Source organism: Ranitomeya variabilis, chromosome 7 (genome assembly GCF_051348905.1).
Source record: "Ranitomeya variabilis isolate aRanVar5 chromosome 7, aRanVar5.hap1, whole genome shotgun sequence".
Lineage (NCBI taxonomy): Eukaryota > Metazoa > Chordata > Amphibia > Anura > Dendrobatidae > Ranitomeya > Ranitomeya variabilis.
The window spans coordinates 177539232-177557248 of NC_135238.1; the positions used below are offsets into that span (position 1 = coordinate 177539232).

At 42.0% G+C, this 18017-nt stretch overlaps 1 protein-coding gene across 8 annotated transcripts in view; it reads right to left on the reverse strand.

Moving 5' to 3' along the window:
• AGAP1 (ArfGAP with GTPase domain, ankyrin repeat and PH domain 1) overlaps window positions 1-18017 on the reverse strand; it is a 450161-nt gene that overhangs the window by 96075 nt on the left and 336069 nt on the right. For all 8 annotated transcript variants that reach the window (XM_077272354.1, XM_077272355.1, XM_077272357.1 and 5 more), the window contains one exon: window positions 13533-13637. In XM_077272354.1, coding sequence (XP_077128469.1) covers window positions 13533-13637 — 105 coding nt within the window. The remainder of the gene's footprint in view (window positions 1-13532; window positions 13638-18017) is intronic.

Below are 18017 nucleotides of genomic sequence, written 5' to 3' on the forward strand. Positions count from 1 at the left end.
GCCAATCAGCGGGATGCACCGGCCAGGACACAAATTAACACTTCAACACATGAAACGCCAAATATAGGCTTAATGCACCCAAACAGCATCAAGACACACTCAGGAGGTCACAAACACCCTAAACTTACATGCAAAGAAAAAGTTACCAGTGAAGCAATAACTACGGTACATCAGCAGATGCAAAGCAATCGAGAAGATAGAATTCACCTCCCCATAAGGGATTATTCAGATATCTGTCATTTTTCTGGAATGTAAAAAAAACTGAGTTTCATCAGTAACAGTCCAAACGATAGCCAGCACTCACATCTTCTTAAAATAACTGCTATATCAATACAGTAGTATAAAAAGGCACAAAAAATGGTTGAACACAACAAAAGCACAAAAATTAAAAAGGCAGAAAAGAAATATCTGCTGCACTCACAAGTAACATGTTTTGTCAAATATGAGTTTCATCAGTGTTTTGGATCCAGTTTTCATCAGTGTTTTAGCTTTTACCAGAGTTTCATCAGTGATTTTCATGGATGAAAAAAATAAACTGCTTCTCCTATGCACTATAATATTGAAAACCAGACAGCACATGGACAGTGCACAGATGGTGATTTGTACCATCACTGGCTTTCATGGCCCCGTAAACTTCTATGGACAATTGTGAATCGCAGCTCAGATCAAAAACAAACGTGTGTGTGATTATTTTTGCTGACTTGTGCTCCGCGATGTACACAGACACATGAACAGCTTCAGACTATAGTACGTGTGTGTACTATCCATGAAACGCACGGATAGAACGCGGATGTGACTGTGAGCCATACATTTACTGCCGAGAGCAGAACTGGACCAGTCACAAGAAGCTTCCTGACATAACATGGCGGCATCTGATTCCAGCTGTTGTAATCTAGGAGACTCATCATGTCCCATGTGCTGGTTTTGTAGATTTGGTATAATGAAAATAGAAAGAACATCCTGCAGAAGCATTCGAAGCAACCCTGCAAGTATTTATATTTAGTTTTTTCTGTGGATTTTTTTTTTTATTGTGGTGCAGTTTTCTGCTGCACCAGTCTGGACACACATGTTGGTATTGCTACCACTGCATGGCGGCACAGTCTACAACCCCATACTACCGAGCTGTAGGCACCATATGTCGCTTCTGTATGGATCTGCATAGCAGAAATAAAAGACCTTGGAAGTAGGGTAGAAATATCCTTGCAATAAAGCATCTGATGAATACGGTACAGCACTAATTTTTATTTTTGGATTGGAATTGTACAGACTTCAACAACTTGCACAGAGCCGTAATATGGCAGTGAGCAGGAGACCTGAGCATCCCACAACTTGATATGAATACTTATAAATAATAATAATCCTTATTTTTATATAGTGCTAACATTCCGCAGCGCTTTACAGTTTGCACACTTTATCATCACTGTCCCCGATGGGGCTCACAATCTATATTCACTATCAGTATGTCTTTGGAATGTGGGAGGAAACTGGAGAACCCGGAGAAAACACATACAAACACGGGGAAAACATACAAACTCCTTGCAGATGTTGTCCTTGGTGAGATTTGACTCCAGCGCTGCAAAGCTGCAGTGCTAACCACTGAGCCACGTACTTCAGTAATCATCACTCAAACATGTCCTGCCGCGCTAGGCTGGCTTATAAGCAGTGGTTTTCTTTCTTTATAAAAGGAGCTTATAATGCAGGAATGACAAGAGAATAACAGTAAATACACAAAAAGTTTTTGCTTGTTTTTTTTTTTTAATTGGATTTGGAGCAGGTCCGCTCTGAAATCTTGTTAACAGCTGGTTGGAGAATATTAAAACTTAACCTTTATTAATTCAATTAAAAATATATATATGAAGTGCAGGAAACAAGTGCAAGAAAAGTGCTTGTGCTTCAACCATAAGTGCAGCATAAAAACCAAACAAGTAACAATTGCACATACCGCGTATCTACTTAAAGAGCAATGGTTCCAATCATTATGCCAGGATACTAAATCTGTTTCCTGCAAATCAGAGATCCCTCTTTTTTGGGGTCTCCGTATGCTCAGTCACACCATAGAAATGCTACTATATTTAATACCCGCTTTGTAAGTACAACAAAGCCACATGAAAAAATATCTGCATATATAGGTATCAGCGCAGTCAATATCCGACCTTCAGTTGCGCTTTTATTGTGCGGTCAGATTGGGCACCGCCAAAAATACGCAAGCGCCCCTTATGGTGTTTGCGTGGTAGTGCAACATCTATGCAAGCTCACAATATTTCAATACCATACATGATATATTATCCACGACTCGGTCACCAGAATACATAGTACCTCCCACCCGGGGCAGGCATGTTCAGTATATGACGCGAGTGGGTATATTTCTTTAAAGCAAGATCTGAGAGTAGTTCAATTTATGGGAATAGAGAAGATTTTCCAGTCCCAAAGAGGTGGTAACTGGGACAAACGCATCCTGCAGAGGGAATGCATGTGGATATTCCGGCTGTAAACAATGAGCTTGAATGGTTTGAATGAACAGCTGAACTTCTCTTCCTTCCTCTAGATGTAGGCCACATAATAGGGACTCTACCCGCAGGGAAAGCCGTCGTTGAGTGGGGGTGCCATTGCGCAGGTTCCTAGGGTGCCAACCTCCGCGGTAGGTAGGGTTTGAATAGATAGGGAATCTGAGGGATTCTGTCGAGGGTTTCACCCTTTCTATCCTTCCTGTATGAGATATGCGTGGTTTAGAGGTTCCGTCGTGTCCCAAAAGGCCACCACCCCAAGAATGACTGATTGTGCATATGTATGTATAAACATTATACTATTACTCCAAACATTGTTTCTACGTGTATACAATTCTTTACCTCCTAGATATTATTCGAAATAATTTATCGGGTGATTGGGTGATAATCCTTTTTTGTGATAGCTCTGAATGAGTGTAGTAATTTGGCCAATATCCCGTTAGGTGTACATTATTTAGGGATTTTCAAGAAATCTGCACATATGAACTTAGTTCCAAGACAGCTTCTATGGTGGTGAAGGATAAGTACCCACCTGGATGAATGCAATAGTGCGACAGCAATTTTTTTGTCTGCCGCATTATCGCGATGTACCGGCAGGGGTCACATGAGCAATACGTCAGCGGTACAACACATTTGCTCATGTGATTAGCAGCCAGAGATGATGTGAGCGCTTCAAGGCTCGCCGCTTGTGGCTCAAGTCCCGGATGTGATGTATACATCCCGGCACATGAGCATTTCGAACACCGGAAGTGATTTGCCGGCGTCCGGAACCACGCGATGTGGGAATATGCATGGAGTCTATTTAAGACAAGTAAGGAGATCGTGAATTCAGCAATGCTCGTTTACTATAGATTTGATGTCGCCACCCCCCTGATGAGTTGAAAGACGAAACGCGTAGGGAGACATTAACTGCCGAAAGGCTCGGACGGCATGGCAAAGCACAGACCAATGCCCGATATGAGAACCTGGATACTCGGATAAAGGCACCGGTTGAAATATCTGGTCCTGAAGATGAGTATAAAAACCTTGCTTTAAAGAAATATACCCACTCGCGTCATATACTGAACATGCCTGCCCCCGGTGGGAGGTACTATGTATTCTGGTGACTGAGTCTGGGATAATATATAATGTATGGTATTGAAATATTTTGAGCTTGCATAGATGTTGCACTACCACGCAAACACCATAAGGGGCGCTTGCGTATTTTTGGCGGTGCCCAATCTGACCGCACAATAAAAGCGCAACTGAAGGTCAGATATTGACTGCGCTGATACCTATATATGCAGATATTTTTTCATGTGGCTTTGTTGTACTTACAAAGCGGGTATTAAATATAGTGGCATTTCTATGGTGTGACTGAGCATACGGAGACCCCAAAAAAGAGGGATCTCTGATTTGCAGGAAACAGATTTAGTATCCTGGCATAATGATTGGAACCATTGCTCTTTAAGTAGATACGCGGTATGTGCAATTGTTACTTGTTTGGTTTTTATGCTGCACTTATGGTTGAAGCACAAGCACTTTTCTTGCACTTGTTTCCCGCACTTTATATATATATTTTTAATTGAATTAATAAAGGTTAAGTTTTAGGGTATGTGCACACGTTGTGGATTCTCTGCGGATCCGCAGCGTCTTTTGCAGTGCAGAAACGCTGCAGATCCGTAATTGATTTACAGTACAATGTAAATCAAGGAGAAAAAAAAAAATGCTGTGCACACTTTGCGGAAAATCCGCTGCGGTTTAAAAGAAGTAGCATGTCACTTCTTTTTTGTGAATCTGCAGCGTTTTTGTACCCACTCCATTATAGAAAACCGCAGGGGTAAAAAACGCAGCAAATCCGCAAGAAAACCGCAGCAAAAACGCGCAATAAAACGTTGCGGAACCGCACGAAAACCGCAGGTGCGTTTTCTGCCAGGAGAGGCAGAATCAGCACCAGAAATTCCTAAGCCTAATCCGCAACGTGTGCACATAGCCTTAATATTCTCCAACCAGCTGTTAACAAGTAAAAGTAGAGGTTGTTTATAATTTTGTCTTTGCTGGAAACCGCTCTGAAATCTGCCTGAAAAAATCTCTATCATAACACTGAAAACCAAAATTGCATATTTATTTCTATGTAAAAACGACTTGCTGTTCTTATGTTCAGGTTTTTGAGCATCTTATAATGGTTCCAGGTTTCCAAAGACTCCAAGTGCTTAAAAGAAGTGAAGTGGAGCATTGCTTAAGTGTTTCCTCCCTGAGGACGCTCTGTACTTTACAACAGAAGAAGTCACTGGGAAGATGCACAAGACACCCAGACAACACCTGGGCATCTTGAGCATTTTTGCTTCAAAAAACGCAGTTTTTTTTTTTTTTGTTTTTGTTTTTTTTTTTAAGTTTTTGATAAGAGTTATACACAAACACCCAAAACACAGGAATAAGGCAGCAAAACAAAAACTCTACGGCCTAAAAACACAGGAAACACACAAAAAATAAAAATATGCTGGCAGTCAAAAATGTTGAAAAAGGACCCAGGAAGCAACTAAAAACCACTAAGACGCTTCATGTTTACAAAATTCTAGAGAAAAGGAGAGTTTCCCGAAGCGTCTACTGATTGAAAGACACAGTTTTCACCACTTGAAAAAACCTTGTATGGACATACCTTAACATACATTCTTTGCTCAGATGCATTTTTATTTATTTGTACTTGGCCTAAGGTATATTTGTGAAATACGGATATTGGGCTGAAGCTAAAAAAAGTATTCCTTCAATTAAAGGGGTCCTATTATTTTTTCTTTTTAAAGAGAGTAATCCGGCACATAAATGACTGATCAAACCAAGCACAACACCTTGAGGGTGACAAAGTCCTAATAAAAATCATACCCTTAGTGTCCAAATCCGTTATTGCATTTGCCAGATATCGTTCTTTACTCAATTATGTCAATGAGGCACTTGGTGCACCCTTGGAATGGCCAAAACAGACAAAAGAAGGAGGGAAGGTGCACGGATTTTCTTGACCATAAATAGCTATTTCCAGCAAACACAAACATGGATCTGGACACTGAAGTTAAAATTTTTATTAGGGTTATGTAGGCTAGATAACGTGTTTTAGGCTATGTGCACACGGTGAGGATTTTTCGAGTTTTTTCGCTATAAAAACGCGATAAAAACGCTTAAAAAATGCATACATATGCATCCCATCATATATAATGCATTCCGCAATTTTTGTGCATATGTTGTGTTTTTTCCCGTGAAAAAAAAAAACCGCATCGCGGTAAAAAACGCAGCATGTTCATTAATTTTGCGGATTTTTTGCGGATTTCCCATTATATTATTGCATGCATTGGGAACCTCAGGAAAAAAAACGCAAAAAATCGTGCAACAAACGCAAGAAAAATGCGAAAAATACACATGCGGATTACTTGCAGAAAATGTCCGGTTTTGTTCAGGAAATGTCTGCAAGAAATCCTGACGTGTGCACATAGCTTAAAAGTCATTTTTTGCTGAAAGACTCCCTCTAGTACATTCTACATTCAACATATGTCCAGCAGTTAGGGGTCCAGACTGTAACAGCCCCAACGATGGTGCAACAAAAACTGCTCTGGAGCGCGCTGCTCAACAGGCGGAGGCGCTCAGCTCCTGCTCAAGTGCATGCAGAGCGCTCTAAAGGCTCATATACCTTCCACTGACCCGCTGAGCGCTACTCTTTACGAGATTTGGTGGCTCTAGTTGATTTCAAAGCTATTTCATCATGAATACAATAAAAAGTCAAAGAAAAACATTTGCAAATCTCTGTATAATGCAGCTATAAAATTATTCTCAACCTCTGCAATCTATCAATTTGCTAGTCAACCAAAAATTGTGACTACCAGTTGTCCACTATAAGGAGCCTGCTATCTGACCAAGCACATGGAATATTAGATGTTTTCATGACGGAAGCCATGACACTATGCTGGATCTGTACAACTAGAGTCCAATGGACCCCTCCGACTTGGAAATGAAAGAGGCGGGAGAACTGCATAGTGAAAATCTACACATGAATAAGCACGCTGTATTTTTGTACATCTGCAGCGTGTTCGGATACAGGTTCTATCTCTTTTTTTTTTGCTTTTGGATTTAAAAAACAAAACAAAAACATTCTACTGTAAATTTCTGCAGATTTATGGTGTGAAATCTGAACGTGAATCTGCAGCAAATCCTGAATGTGTGAACATAGCCTAAGGCCTCATTAAAAGGTTATTTCCGGGTACGAAAAAAACAGACCAACTATCACCAGTGATTTTTATCATCATTTCATCCGAGTGTCAAATTTTTCTCACACATAAAAAAACAAAAAAAAAAAAGTTTCTCCATTTTCTTTTAACAGTTTGTGAAAATCAGACATGGCTCACTGCTTTGTGATTTTGTCACAGACGCATGGACTTGCATTGTCGATTTTGATCCAATAATAGGATGGAGCGGTCTCTGCGATTTTGCATGGACTGCTTGGTCCAAGGAAAAAAAAAATCATATATGTGAACAGCCCTATGTCATAAATACAAGCACCATCCCGTCAAAAACACAGACAGCGCTTGTACGAGAAAAACTGACGTGCAGCAGTCAGAGCTAAAATGCAGAACTCGCCAATAACAATGTCACTTGGTGGCAGATGTATGATCGCTGCTAACTACTCACTACTACTATAGCGGAGGTGCATACACTGCGGAGCTCCTGACATGTATTCATAAACCCTCAAGCATAGAGTATACGCCAAAACAGTGTCCTGGAGGTATACACCGGCCAGGTGTGTGTGTGTGTAGGAAAGTGCAGCCCACTACACTTAACTATACAGAAAGACCCACTGAAAAAAAACACTAGTGGTATATGGTTTCTACTGTGGGAGTCAGTGCGTGACATACACCACTGTATACCTACTCAGTGAAATACTTTGGAAGTTTTGTAGGATCATGTACATAGGAGAATATTCCCTACGGGTCTGTCACATCTATGTCAGAGGCTCCGGTGCTCACTGCAGGAAATATAGTCCAGCATGCAGCACAGAGGTCACCACCGGGCTCGTGCGTGTGAGAGTGTCCCGCTGACGCCAGCACAAACTTCAACTGGATGTGCGTCTGAGGATCTGTTAAAGTGTATTGTGGCGCAGAGACTAATCTGGTCAGTGCACGGCAATACAGGCTGCCAGCCAACCAGAGGCCGGCAGCAGACATCAGCATGCACGTGACTGGGAGCACATGGCAGTGACACCATGCGCTTCTGTCGCTTGCACGCTGGAGATTACTGGCTGCAGAAGAGGACGCCGAGCGGTGGGGAAACAAATGGAAGGGGAGTAGAATTGCTTAGTTTTTTCTATGCATTAAAGAACAGCGGAAGAACGCGGGACATATACCTTGCTCCATCCTGATTATTTATATATATATATATATATATATATATATATATATATATATATATATATATACACAGTTAGGTCCATATATATTTGGACAGAGACAACATTTTTCTAATTTTGGTTATAGACATTACCACAATGAATTTTAACCAAAACAATTCAGATGCAGTTGAAGTTCAGACTTTCAGCTTTCATTTGAGGGTATCCACATTAAAATTGGATGAAGGGTTAAGGAGTTTCAGCTACTTAACATGGGCCACCCTGTTTTTAAAGGGACCAAAAGTAATTGGACAGATTCAATAATTTTAAATAAAATGTTAATTTTTAGCACTTGGTTGAAAACCCTTTGTTGGCAATGACTGCCTGAAGTCTTGAACTCATGGACATCACCAGACGCTGTGTTTCCTCCTTTTTGATGCTCTGCCAGGCCTTCACTACGGTGGTTTTCAGTTGCTGTTTGTTTGTGGGCCTTTCTGTCTGAAGTTTAGTCTTTAACAAGTGAAATGCTGCTCAATTGGGTTGAGATCAGGTGACTGACTTGGCCATTCAAGAATATTCCACTTCTTTGCTTTAATAAACTCCTGGGTTGCTTTGGCTTTATGTTTTGGGTCATTGTCCATCTGTAGTATGAAACGACGACCAATCAGTTTTGCTGCATTTGGCTGGATCTGAGCACACAGTATGTCTCTGAATACCTCAGAATTCATTCGGCTGCTTCTGTCCTGTGTCACATCATCAATAAACACTAGTGACCCAGTGCCACTGGCAGCCATGCATGCCCAAGCCATCACACTGCCTCCGCCGTGTTTTACAGATGATGTGGTATGCTGTGGATCATGAGCTGTACCACGCCTTCGCCATACTTTTCTCTTACCATCATTCTGGTAGAGGTTGATCTTGGTTTCATCTGTCCAAAGAATGTTATTCCAGAACTGTGCTGGCTTTTTTAGATGTTTTTTAGCAAAGTCCAGTCTAGCCTTTTTATTTTTGACACTTATGAGTGGCTTGCACCGTGCAGTGAACCCTCTGTATTTACTTTCATGCAGTCTTCTCTTTATGGTAGATTTGGATATTGATACGCCGACCTCCTGGAGAGTGTTGGTCACTTGGTTAGCTGTTGTGAAGGGGTTTCTCTTCACCATGGAGATTATTCTGCGATCATCCACCACTGTTGTCTTCCGTGGGCACCCAGGTCTTTTTGCATTGATGAGTTCACCAGTGCTTTCTTTCTTTCTCAGGATATACCAAACTGTAGATTTTGCCACTCCTAATATTGTAGCAATTTCTCGGATGGGTTTTTTCTGTTTTCGCAGCTTAAGGATGGCTTGTTTCACCTGCATGGAGAGCTCCTTTGACCGCGTTTACTTCACAGCAAAACCTTCCAAATGCAAACACCACACCTCAAATCAACTCCAGGCCCTTTATCTGCTTAATTGAAAATGACATAACGAAGGGATTGCCCACAACTGTCCATGAAATAGCATTGGAGTCAATTGTCCAATTACTTTTGGTCCCTTTAAAAACAGGGTGGCACATGTTAAGGAGCTGAAACTCCTAAACCCTTCATCCAATTTTAATGTGGATACCCTCAAATGAAAGCTGAAAGTCTGAACTTCAACTGCATCTGAATTGTTTTGTTTAAAATTCATTGTGGTAATGTCCATAACCAAAATTAGAAAAATGTTGTCTCTGTCCAAATATATATGGACCTAACTGTATATATATATATATATATATATATATATATATGTGTGTATGTATGTATGTGTATGTATATATATATATATATATATATATATATATATATATATATATATATATATATATATATATATATATATATATATATATATATATATATATATATATATATATCTGGATGGAGCCAGGATAAGGAATATATATAACAGGATGGGGGATATATAGACCAGGACATGGGACATATATTTACCAGGATTTGGGATATATATACCAGAACAAATATACCAGGATGGGGGACATATAGATCAGGACGAGGACCAGGAACAGAGACATATATACCAGGATGGGACATATATCAGGATGGAGGATATATACCAGGATGAGACCAGGAAGGGGAACATATATACCAGGATGGATGAAATATACAGTGACATGTAAACGTTTGGGCACTCCTGGTTAAAATTACAGTTATTGAACAGTTAAGCAAGTTGAAGATGAAATGATGTCTACAAGGTTTAAATTTAAAGATGACACATTTCCTTTGTATTTTAGGCAAAAAATATATGTATATTTTCATTTTTTACATTTTAAAAATTATAAAAAGGAAAATGGGCCAATGCAAATGTTTGGGCACCCTGTATGGTTAGTACCTATAGCACTCCCTTTTGCAAGTAGCACAGCTTGTAAATTCTTTTTGTAGCCAGCCAAGGGTCTTTCAATTCTTGTTTGAAGGATTTTCATTTATTCTTCCTTGGAAAATTCTTCTGTTTTGAGGTCTAGCCACAGAATTTCAATGATGTTCAGAGGGCCTGTGAAGGCCATAGCAAAATCTTCAGCTTGTGCCTTTTGAGGTACTCTATTTTGGATTTTTACATGTGTTTAGGATCATTATCCATTTGTAGAGACCATCCTCTTTTCAACTTCAGCTTTGCTTTTTTTTTTTTTTTTTTTTTACAGATGGTGTTATGTTTGCATCAAGAATTTACTGAAATTTCATTGAATTCATTCTTCCCTCTACCTGTGAAATGTTCCCTGTGCCATTGGCAGTAACACAACCCCGAAGCATGACTGATTCACTCCCCTGCTTAACAGTTGTCGAGAAATTCTGTGCCGTTTTCTCCACCCATACATTTGATCATTGCGGCCAAGGAGTTCCATTTTACTGTAACTTCATCAGTCCATAGAACTTGCTTCCAAGATACGTCAGGCTTGGAAGAGCTGCAAGCAGGCGCCGGAGGGCAGAACGACATGCAGTGCCAGCACCCAGGTAGGCGAGTATGATGTTTTTCTTTTTTTTTTAATAGGAAACATGCACACAGGGATAGGGAATAAGGAGGCATGCATACAGGGATGGAACTGGGAGGCATGCATACCAGGACAGGGAAGGGGGAGGCATGCAGACAGGGGGACAGAACGGGGGAGGCATGCATACAGGGACGGAACTGGGAGGCATGCAGACAGGGGGACAGAACGGGGGAGGCATGCATACAGGGACGGAACTGGGAGGCATGCAGACAGGGGGACAGAACGGGGGAGGCATGCATACAGGGACGGAACTGGGAGGCATGCATACAGGGACTGAACAGGAGAGGCATGTATACAATGACAGGGACAGAGGAGGCATGCAGACAAGGACGGGGAGGCATTCATACCAGGACAGGGAAGGGAGAGGCATGTATACAATGACAGGGACAGAGGAGGCATGCAGACAAGGACGGGGAGGCATTCATACCAGGACAGGGAAGGGGGAGGCATGCATACCAGGACAGGGAAGGGGGAGGCATGCAGACAGGGGGACAGAACGGGGAGGCATGCATACAGGGACGGAACTGGGAGGCATGCAGACAGGGGGACAGAACGGGGGAGGCATGCATACAGGGACGGAACTGGGAGGCATGCATACAGGGACTGAACAGGAGAGGCATGCATACAGGGACTGAACAGGAGAGGCATGTATACAATGACAGGGACAGAGGAGGCATGCAGACAAGGACGGGGAGGCATTCATACCAGGACAGGGAAGGGAGAGGCATGTATACAATGACAGGGAGGCATTCATACCAGGACAGGGAAGGGGAGCCATGCATAGCAGGACAGGGATGAGAGGACAATGCATACCCGACTTACCATATATAAGAGTCAATAAGCTTACCCAGTTTTCTGTTGCAAAAGTAGGTGCCTCGGCTTATACTTGGGTCGGCTTATGCTCGGGTATATACGGTAATTTTGATTACTGCTGACACCACATTATATGGTGAGGATGCAAAACAGGTTTTCTTCTGATGGCTGCTGCTTTTTGGCATAAGGTTAGAGGAGGCTGAGTTTTTCAAAAGTTCAGAAATGTGCATTATCTGGCCTTTCCTAACGATGATAGTGAGCAAGCCCTAAGGCCATGTGCACACGTTCAGGATTGTTAGCGTTTTTTTCGCGTTTTTTCGCTATAAAAACGTGATAAAAACGCGAAAAAAAACGCTTACATAAGCCTCCTATTATTTACAGGGTATTCCGCATTTTTTGTGCAAATGTTGCGATTTTTTCCGCGAAAAAATCGCATAGCGGAAAAAAAAGCAACATGTTCATTAAAAATGCGGAATTGCAGGGATTCCGCACACCTAGGGGTCCATTGATCTGCTTACTTCCCGCACGGGGCTGTGCACACCATGCGGGAAGTAAGCAGATTATATGCGGTTGGTACCCAGGGTGGAGGAGAGGAGACTCTCCTCCACGCACTGGGCACCATATAAGTGGTCAAAAAATAAGAAATAAAATAATAAACAGTCCTATACTCACCCTCGATGTCTTGCCGCCTCCTCGCACGCTGCCGTTCGGTTTCTGTACCTGGTGTGCGCTGAAGGACCTCGCCGAATGACGTCACTGTCCTGTGATTGGTCGTGAGCGGTCATGTGACCGCTCACGTGACCGTGACGTCACGGGAGGTCCTGTGCGCACAGACCAGCTATACGGAACGGACGCCGGTGAGATGTCTGGGTGAGTATAAGCATTTTTTTATTTTTTTTATTATTTTTAAACATTCTATCTTTTACTATAGATGCTGCATAGGCAGCATCTATAGTAAAAAGTTGGTCACACTTGTCAAACGCTATGTTTGACAAGTGTGACCAACCTGTCAGTCAGTTTTCCAAGCGATGCTACAGATCGCAGGGAAAACTTTAGCATTCTGCAAGCTAATTACGCTTGCAGAATGCTAAAAAAACGCGAAAAAAACGGAAAAAAAACGCAAAAAAAAAAATGCGGATTTCTTGCAGAAAATTTCCGGTTTTCTTCAGGAATTTTCTGCAAGAAATCCGCAACGTGTGCACATACCCTAAACACTAACAGGCTAATTAAAGTCTGAAACCTTGGTCAAAGTTATCTGAGCACACAAATCTCCAATGGCACCCAAAGTTTTGCATCAGACCGTTTTCAATTTTGTCATTTTTAAAATGTAAAAGATGAAAACATACACAATTTTGCCTAAAATACAAAGCAAATGTGTAATCTTTAAGCTTTTCAGAGATCATTTCATCAGCAACTTGTTTAGCTGTTCACAATAACATAAATTTTGACCAGAGGTGTCCAAATCTTGTACCGGGGCCCATTGGACTCTAGTTATGTCACTGCCTATCGGGGTCTGCCATGTGACAGACCCAACATTGGCATTTTTGATTTTTTTTTTCAGAGAACAGAATAGAAAAACAAACAATAATACAGATGCCAAGAAAGCCTTTAAATAATAATTAAAAAAACATGTCGGCACAGTATCAGTGGTTACAGTGGAATCGTGATACAGCAGACATTGGTACATTGGTCAGTGGTTATACAGAGGGACAACCGGTGAGGATGGAGCTGTCTGCTGAAACAAGAACCATCACCGTAAGAAAACCACCATAGCAATAAACACTGATGTGTACAGAGGATGGAAATGGTTGTACACAGAATATGGAGAGAAGCGCTGCACTTACATGTAAACTGGGGTGATAGGTGAGGACTCCATTGTCACACAGCGTTACATATTTCTTCTTCCATTCCTTATTTAGGGATTTCCCACTTCGTTTCAGTAGCATACCCTACAAAAGAGACAAGAGGTTAGAGGGGTAACGAGAGGAGCATTCAGTACCAGGAGCAGCGAGCAGGGCCAGGGGCGGTAACTCCGCAGACCTTTCCACCAATTCTTAGCTCATCATGTATTACTTCATGGCGACATGAAGGAGAATGGACGTTCAGATTATGGTACATGTCCTGTTTAGAGTAATTGCTTGGTGTAAATAGGGACCTTGATCACTCCAATAGATTCCATTATTACCCTGCCAGATGATTACAAGCTTTCTACACCAATCACAATTCATACTTGCAAACAGCAATGATTGGACAGTCCAATTATGCTCCATTATTGCAGGTATTTGTGTTACAATGTCCAATGAAATATGTAAAAAAAAAAAACCAAAACACGAGTGCACATCCACCCCACATAAACAAACAGATAATTAAATGTATATGTATGTAGAGATGGTGTCATTTTTCACATAAGAGTTCTGTGTTTTTAACATGTATGCATGATAGTTTATGGGACTATTCACATGTGACTTTTTTTGAGGATCATGTGTCTAGCAATGAGTCAAGGATCAAAAGCAGCCATCCATACAACTATGGGCCTGTGAATATTACAAAAAGCACGCAGATGCCATCCATACACAACGTGCCGTGTGCTGTCCATTTTTAATCTGTCAGCAGGTTTTTGCTATTTAATCAAAGGGCAACATAATGAGCCGGATTCCAGGGATGTGTCATGCTCAGCAGCTTGCTGTAGTTTCAATATAATCAGTGTTTTATCAGCAGGAGATTATCACGGCAGGACTAGGTGTCACGTGACAGGCAGTCCAACCGATCTATGTAATCCCGCCGCCACCGCTGATTGGCAGCTCACTGAAATAAACAGTAGACCCAGGAAGCCGAGAATCTGTGGTGTGGGCGGGGTTATACACAGCTCAGCATTCTGAGCACTGCTACAACAGACAAAACAGGATTCTATGAAAGCTACAACAAGCAGTTCAGTAAGTGATTCAGCCCTGGAATCAGGTTATCTGCCTCTATATCATGCTACTCTAAGAGTACACAGCAAAACATGCTGACAGACTCCCAACATAGCAATAAGTAGAATAAACTTACACTTTTTTTAATTGCATACAAGAAAAACAATGCGGTAAATCAGTCCTTTTTTTCAAGCATGAGAAAATTTGCTTATGCCTGAATGACGGCAAAAGAAAAACCAATGACACTGCTGGGGTGCAAAAAGGTCCAGGGTGCAAACACCGGATTCCTGATGTAGGGCCATTTCACTTTCCTGAAGACACAATTAAAGGGACTCATTCAGCATAAAATGACTGTTCAAACCAAGTCCTGCCGCTCGATACTTCATAGTGGAGCCAGTCATTTATATACACCTTCACAAATGCTTGTTTTCCCTCAATCGCCACGACCCTTTTACTTTGACAGCTCTGGCTTCATAGATCCAGAGAAGGGCAGAGATAGAGGGAAACCAAGCAGGTGGGAAGGTGTATATAAATCATCAAGCACCTGCACTTGGTTTCAACAGTCATTCGGTGCCGACAGAGTCCCTTTAAGGAGAAAAAAAAAAGAGAGAACTTCCATAGAGTTCAATGGTAGCGGCACACATTTCTATGCACTGAGTGCCCCTTGTGTAAGCAGGGAAAAAAGGGAAGTATCTCTAGAAAATGACATTATTTCAGGAAAGTTTTTGTTGTTTTTATTAAACATGCTTCAAGAATTTGTAGTGATTTCTGTAATGTTGCAGTTTTCACTCTGATCACTAAGCATCATAATAGGCTATTGCCTGTTTTGTAGAGATATTTAGCATATTTAGTAGTGATCTTATCACAGCCAAGATTATAATGAAAGGCACTGTAGGTAGATAACACAGAATACGCCACTGATAATAGTTGATGGTCACAGCTCACCTCTCTGCTATAAAAAAATAAAAACATTTCAGGTTTCATTTCTTGAAGGGAACCTGTCGCCCGATTCATGCTGCCCAAACTGCGGGCAGCATGAATCAGAGCCTGGCTTCAAGATTGCAGACACTCATTTTTCTATGACGTTTTAAAGAAAAGAGAAATTAAAGATCGGCAGGAGATGAGAGGGAGAGTTCAGGCTGGTCCAAAATTGCTACAGGTGATTGACAGGTCTCTCCCATAGCGAGCGAGCAGTCAATCACCTGGAGCAGCGGTAGATAAAGAGGACAGAGAATAGATTCAGTCTCTGTTCCAGCTATGGTCACCGGCTTCTTCAAAGTATATGTTTTCTGAAACGCCAGTGTTTCAGAGGAAAATATACCTAACTGCAATCATGCTGCAAAGACAACATGAATCAGGCGACAGGTTCCCTTTAAAATAATATACAAGTGCTTCTCACTAAATTAGAATATCATCAAAAAGTTAATTTATTTCAGTTCTTCAGTACAAAAAACGAAACAGATTTTATATAGAGTTATTACACACAGAGTGATTATTTCAATTATTTATCTCTGTTAATGTTGGTGATTATGGCTTACAGCCAATGAAATCCCCAAAAGTCATCTCTCAGTAAATTAGAATACTTTATAACATCAGTTTGAAAAATGATTTTAAAATCCGAAATGTTGGTCTACTGAAATGTATGTTCAGTAAATGCACTCAATGCTTGGTTGGGTTCCTTTTGCATCAATTACTGCATCAATGTGGCGTGGCATGGAGGCGATCAGCCTGTGGCACTGCTGAGGGGTTATGGAAGCCCAGGTTGCTTTGATAGCAGCCTTCAGCTCGTCTGCATTGTTGGGTCTGGTGTCTCTCATCTTCCTCTTGACAATATCCCATAGATTCTCTATAGGGTTAAGATCAGGCGAGTTTGCTGACCAATCAAGCACAGTGATACTGTTGTTTATAAACCAGGTATTGGTACTTTTGGCAGTGTGGACAGGGGCCAAGTCCTGCTGGAGAATTACATTTCCATCTCCAGAAAGTTTGTCGGCAGAGGACAGCATGAAGTGCTCTAAAATATCCTGGTAGACGGCTGCGCTGACTTTGGTCTTGATAAAACACAGTGGACCTACACCAGCACTTTTATACTTAATATTTGCTGGCAGAACAACTGGATTTAATGATTGAATGCACATAATCTGTCTGGGGAAACAAGGATTGAAAACAGCAGATTTGGCTTACGTTTATCCAATGAATATGGGCTTATTGTCAAGATCGGACTTCAGAAGTGCCATGCTCTGGGGAGTCCTTGTTTCCTCCTTGCCGGATGGTGCATTCCTGATAACTGACAGTTCGGACGAGCGGCACGGCTGACCCATTTGCACAAACTGTACTTTGACTCTGCAGCATCGGAGGAGCAAAGGGGAAATAAGGCTGACTAAATCAAGTGATCTGGTCAGGTCCAGAGCAACGCTTGCAAACAGCTAGAATGCAGCCATCTCTTCCAGACTGTAGCGGTGGCCATTAGTGTAGGCAATAAGCAGTACACAATAGAATTAAATATCCCTCCATTCTTGAGGACGGATGAGATTTTAATGAAAGGTAAAATTACAAAGTTGACTGTAAAACAAGCACTTTTCAATTTTACCCATTTATGTTGAGAAGAAACCCCCCGGCCCCAATAGACATTAGATAGATGCTGACTGAATGATTGTTCGTCACGCAGCCGTCACACACAACTTCCCCATACACAGGAACGCTTGGCCGAGTGCTCCTGAGTAAACATGAGCGAACATCGTCAGATCCCTCCTTATTTGGCTCGCTAATAGTGTGGAGCGCCCCCAGACGCAGGGCCGCGGGGTACTCGGTACCGGGCTTCTCTGTCTCAGTTCTGGGGTTGTCACGGTGGCTAGACCCGGTCCGTGACCCTGCTAAGGGGCGTCCAGTGAAAGGTGTAGGTGGTGGTGCAGGTCGCGGTGAATAACGAGGACACAGGGTTGCAGTCTCTTTACCTCTTTACTTAAGGCTTCAAGATCCTCAATCCAGAGTACGGTTAACAGGGCTGGCTGAGACCGGCCGGACTGATGGCACCTCCAGAGTTCTCTTTGCAGGTGGAAATCTGTGCCTACCTTCTAGCGCCTGTGTGTTGTAGTACTTCCCTGCTGAGCACCACAGGATAGTCCTCACAACTGTTGTGTCAGTTTCTGATGTTCTTTCCCACAACTTATGTCTGTTCTGATGTTCTTCTCCGTCCCCCAGATGATATGGCTAGGACGCACCCGTATGACGGGTAGGCCTGGAGTTCTTCCGGGACCCTAGTGATGCCCCTCTCCCACAGTTGCCCCCTATGTCTGCTTAGGTGATTTAGGTGAGACAGCCAACCTATAATTAACTGTCCTGCCGTTGGTTTGAAGTAATGCTTGGAGCCCAATACTTCCTCGGCATTCCGGCCACGCGCCTCAGTAGGATGTTGCC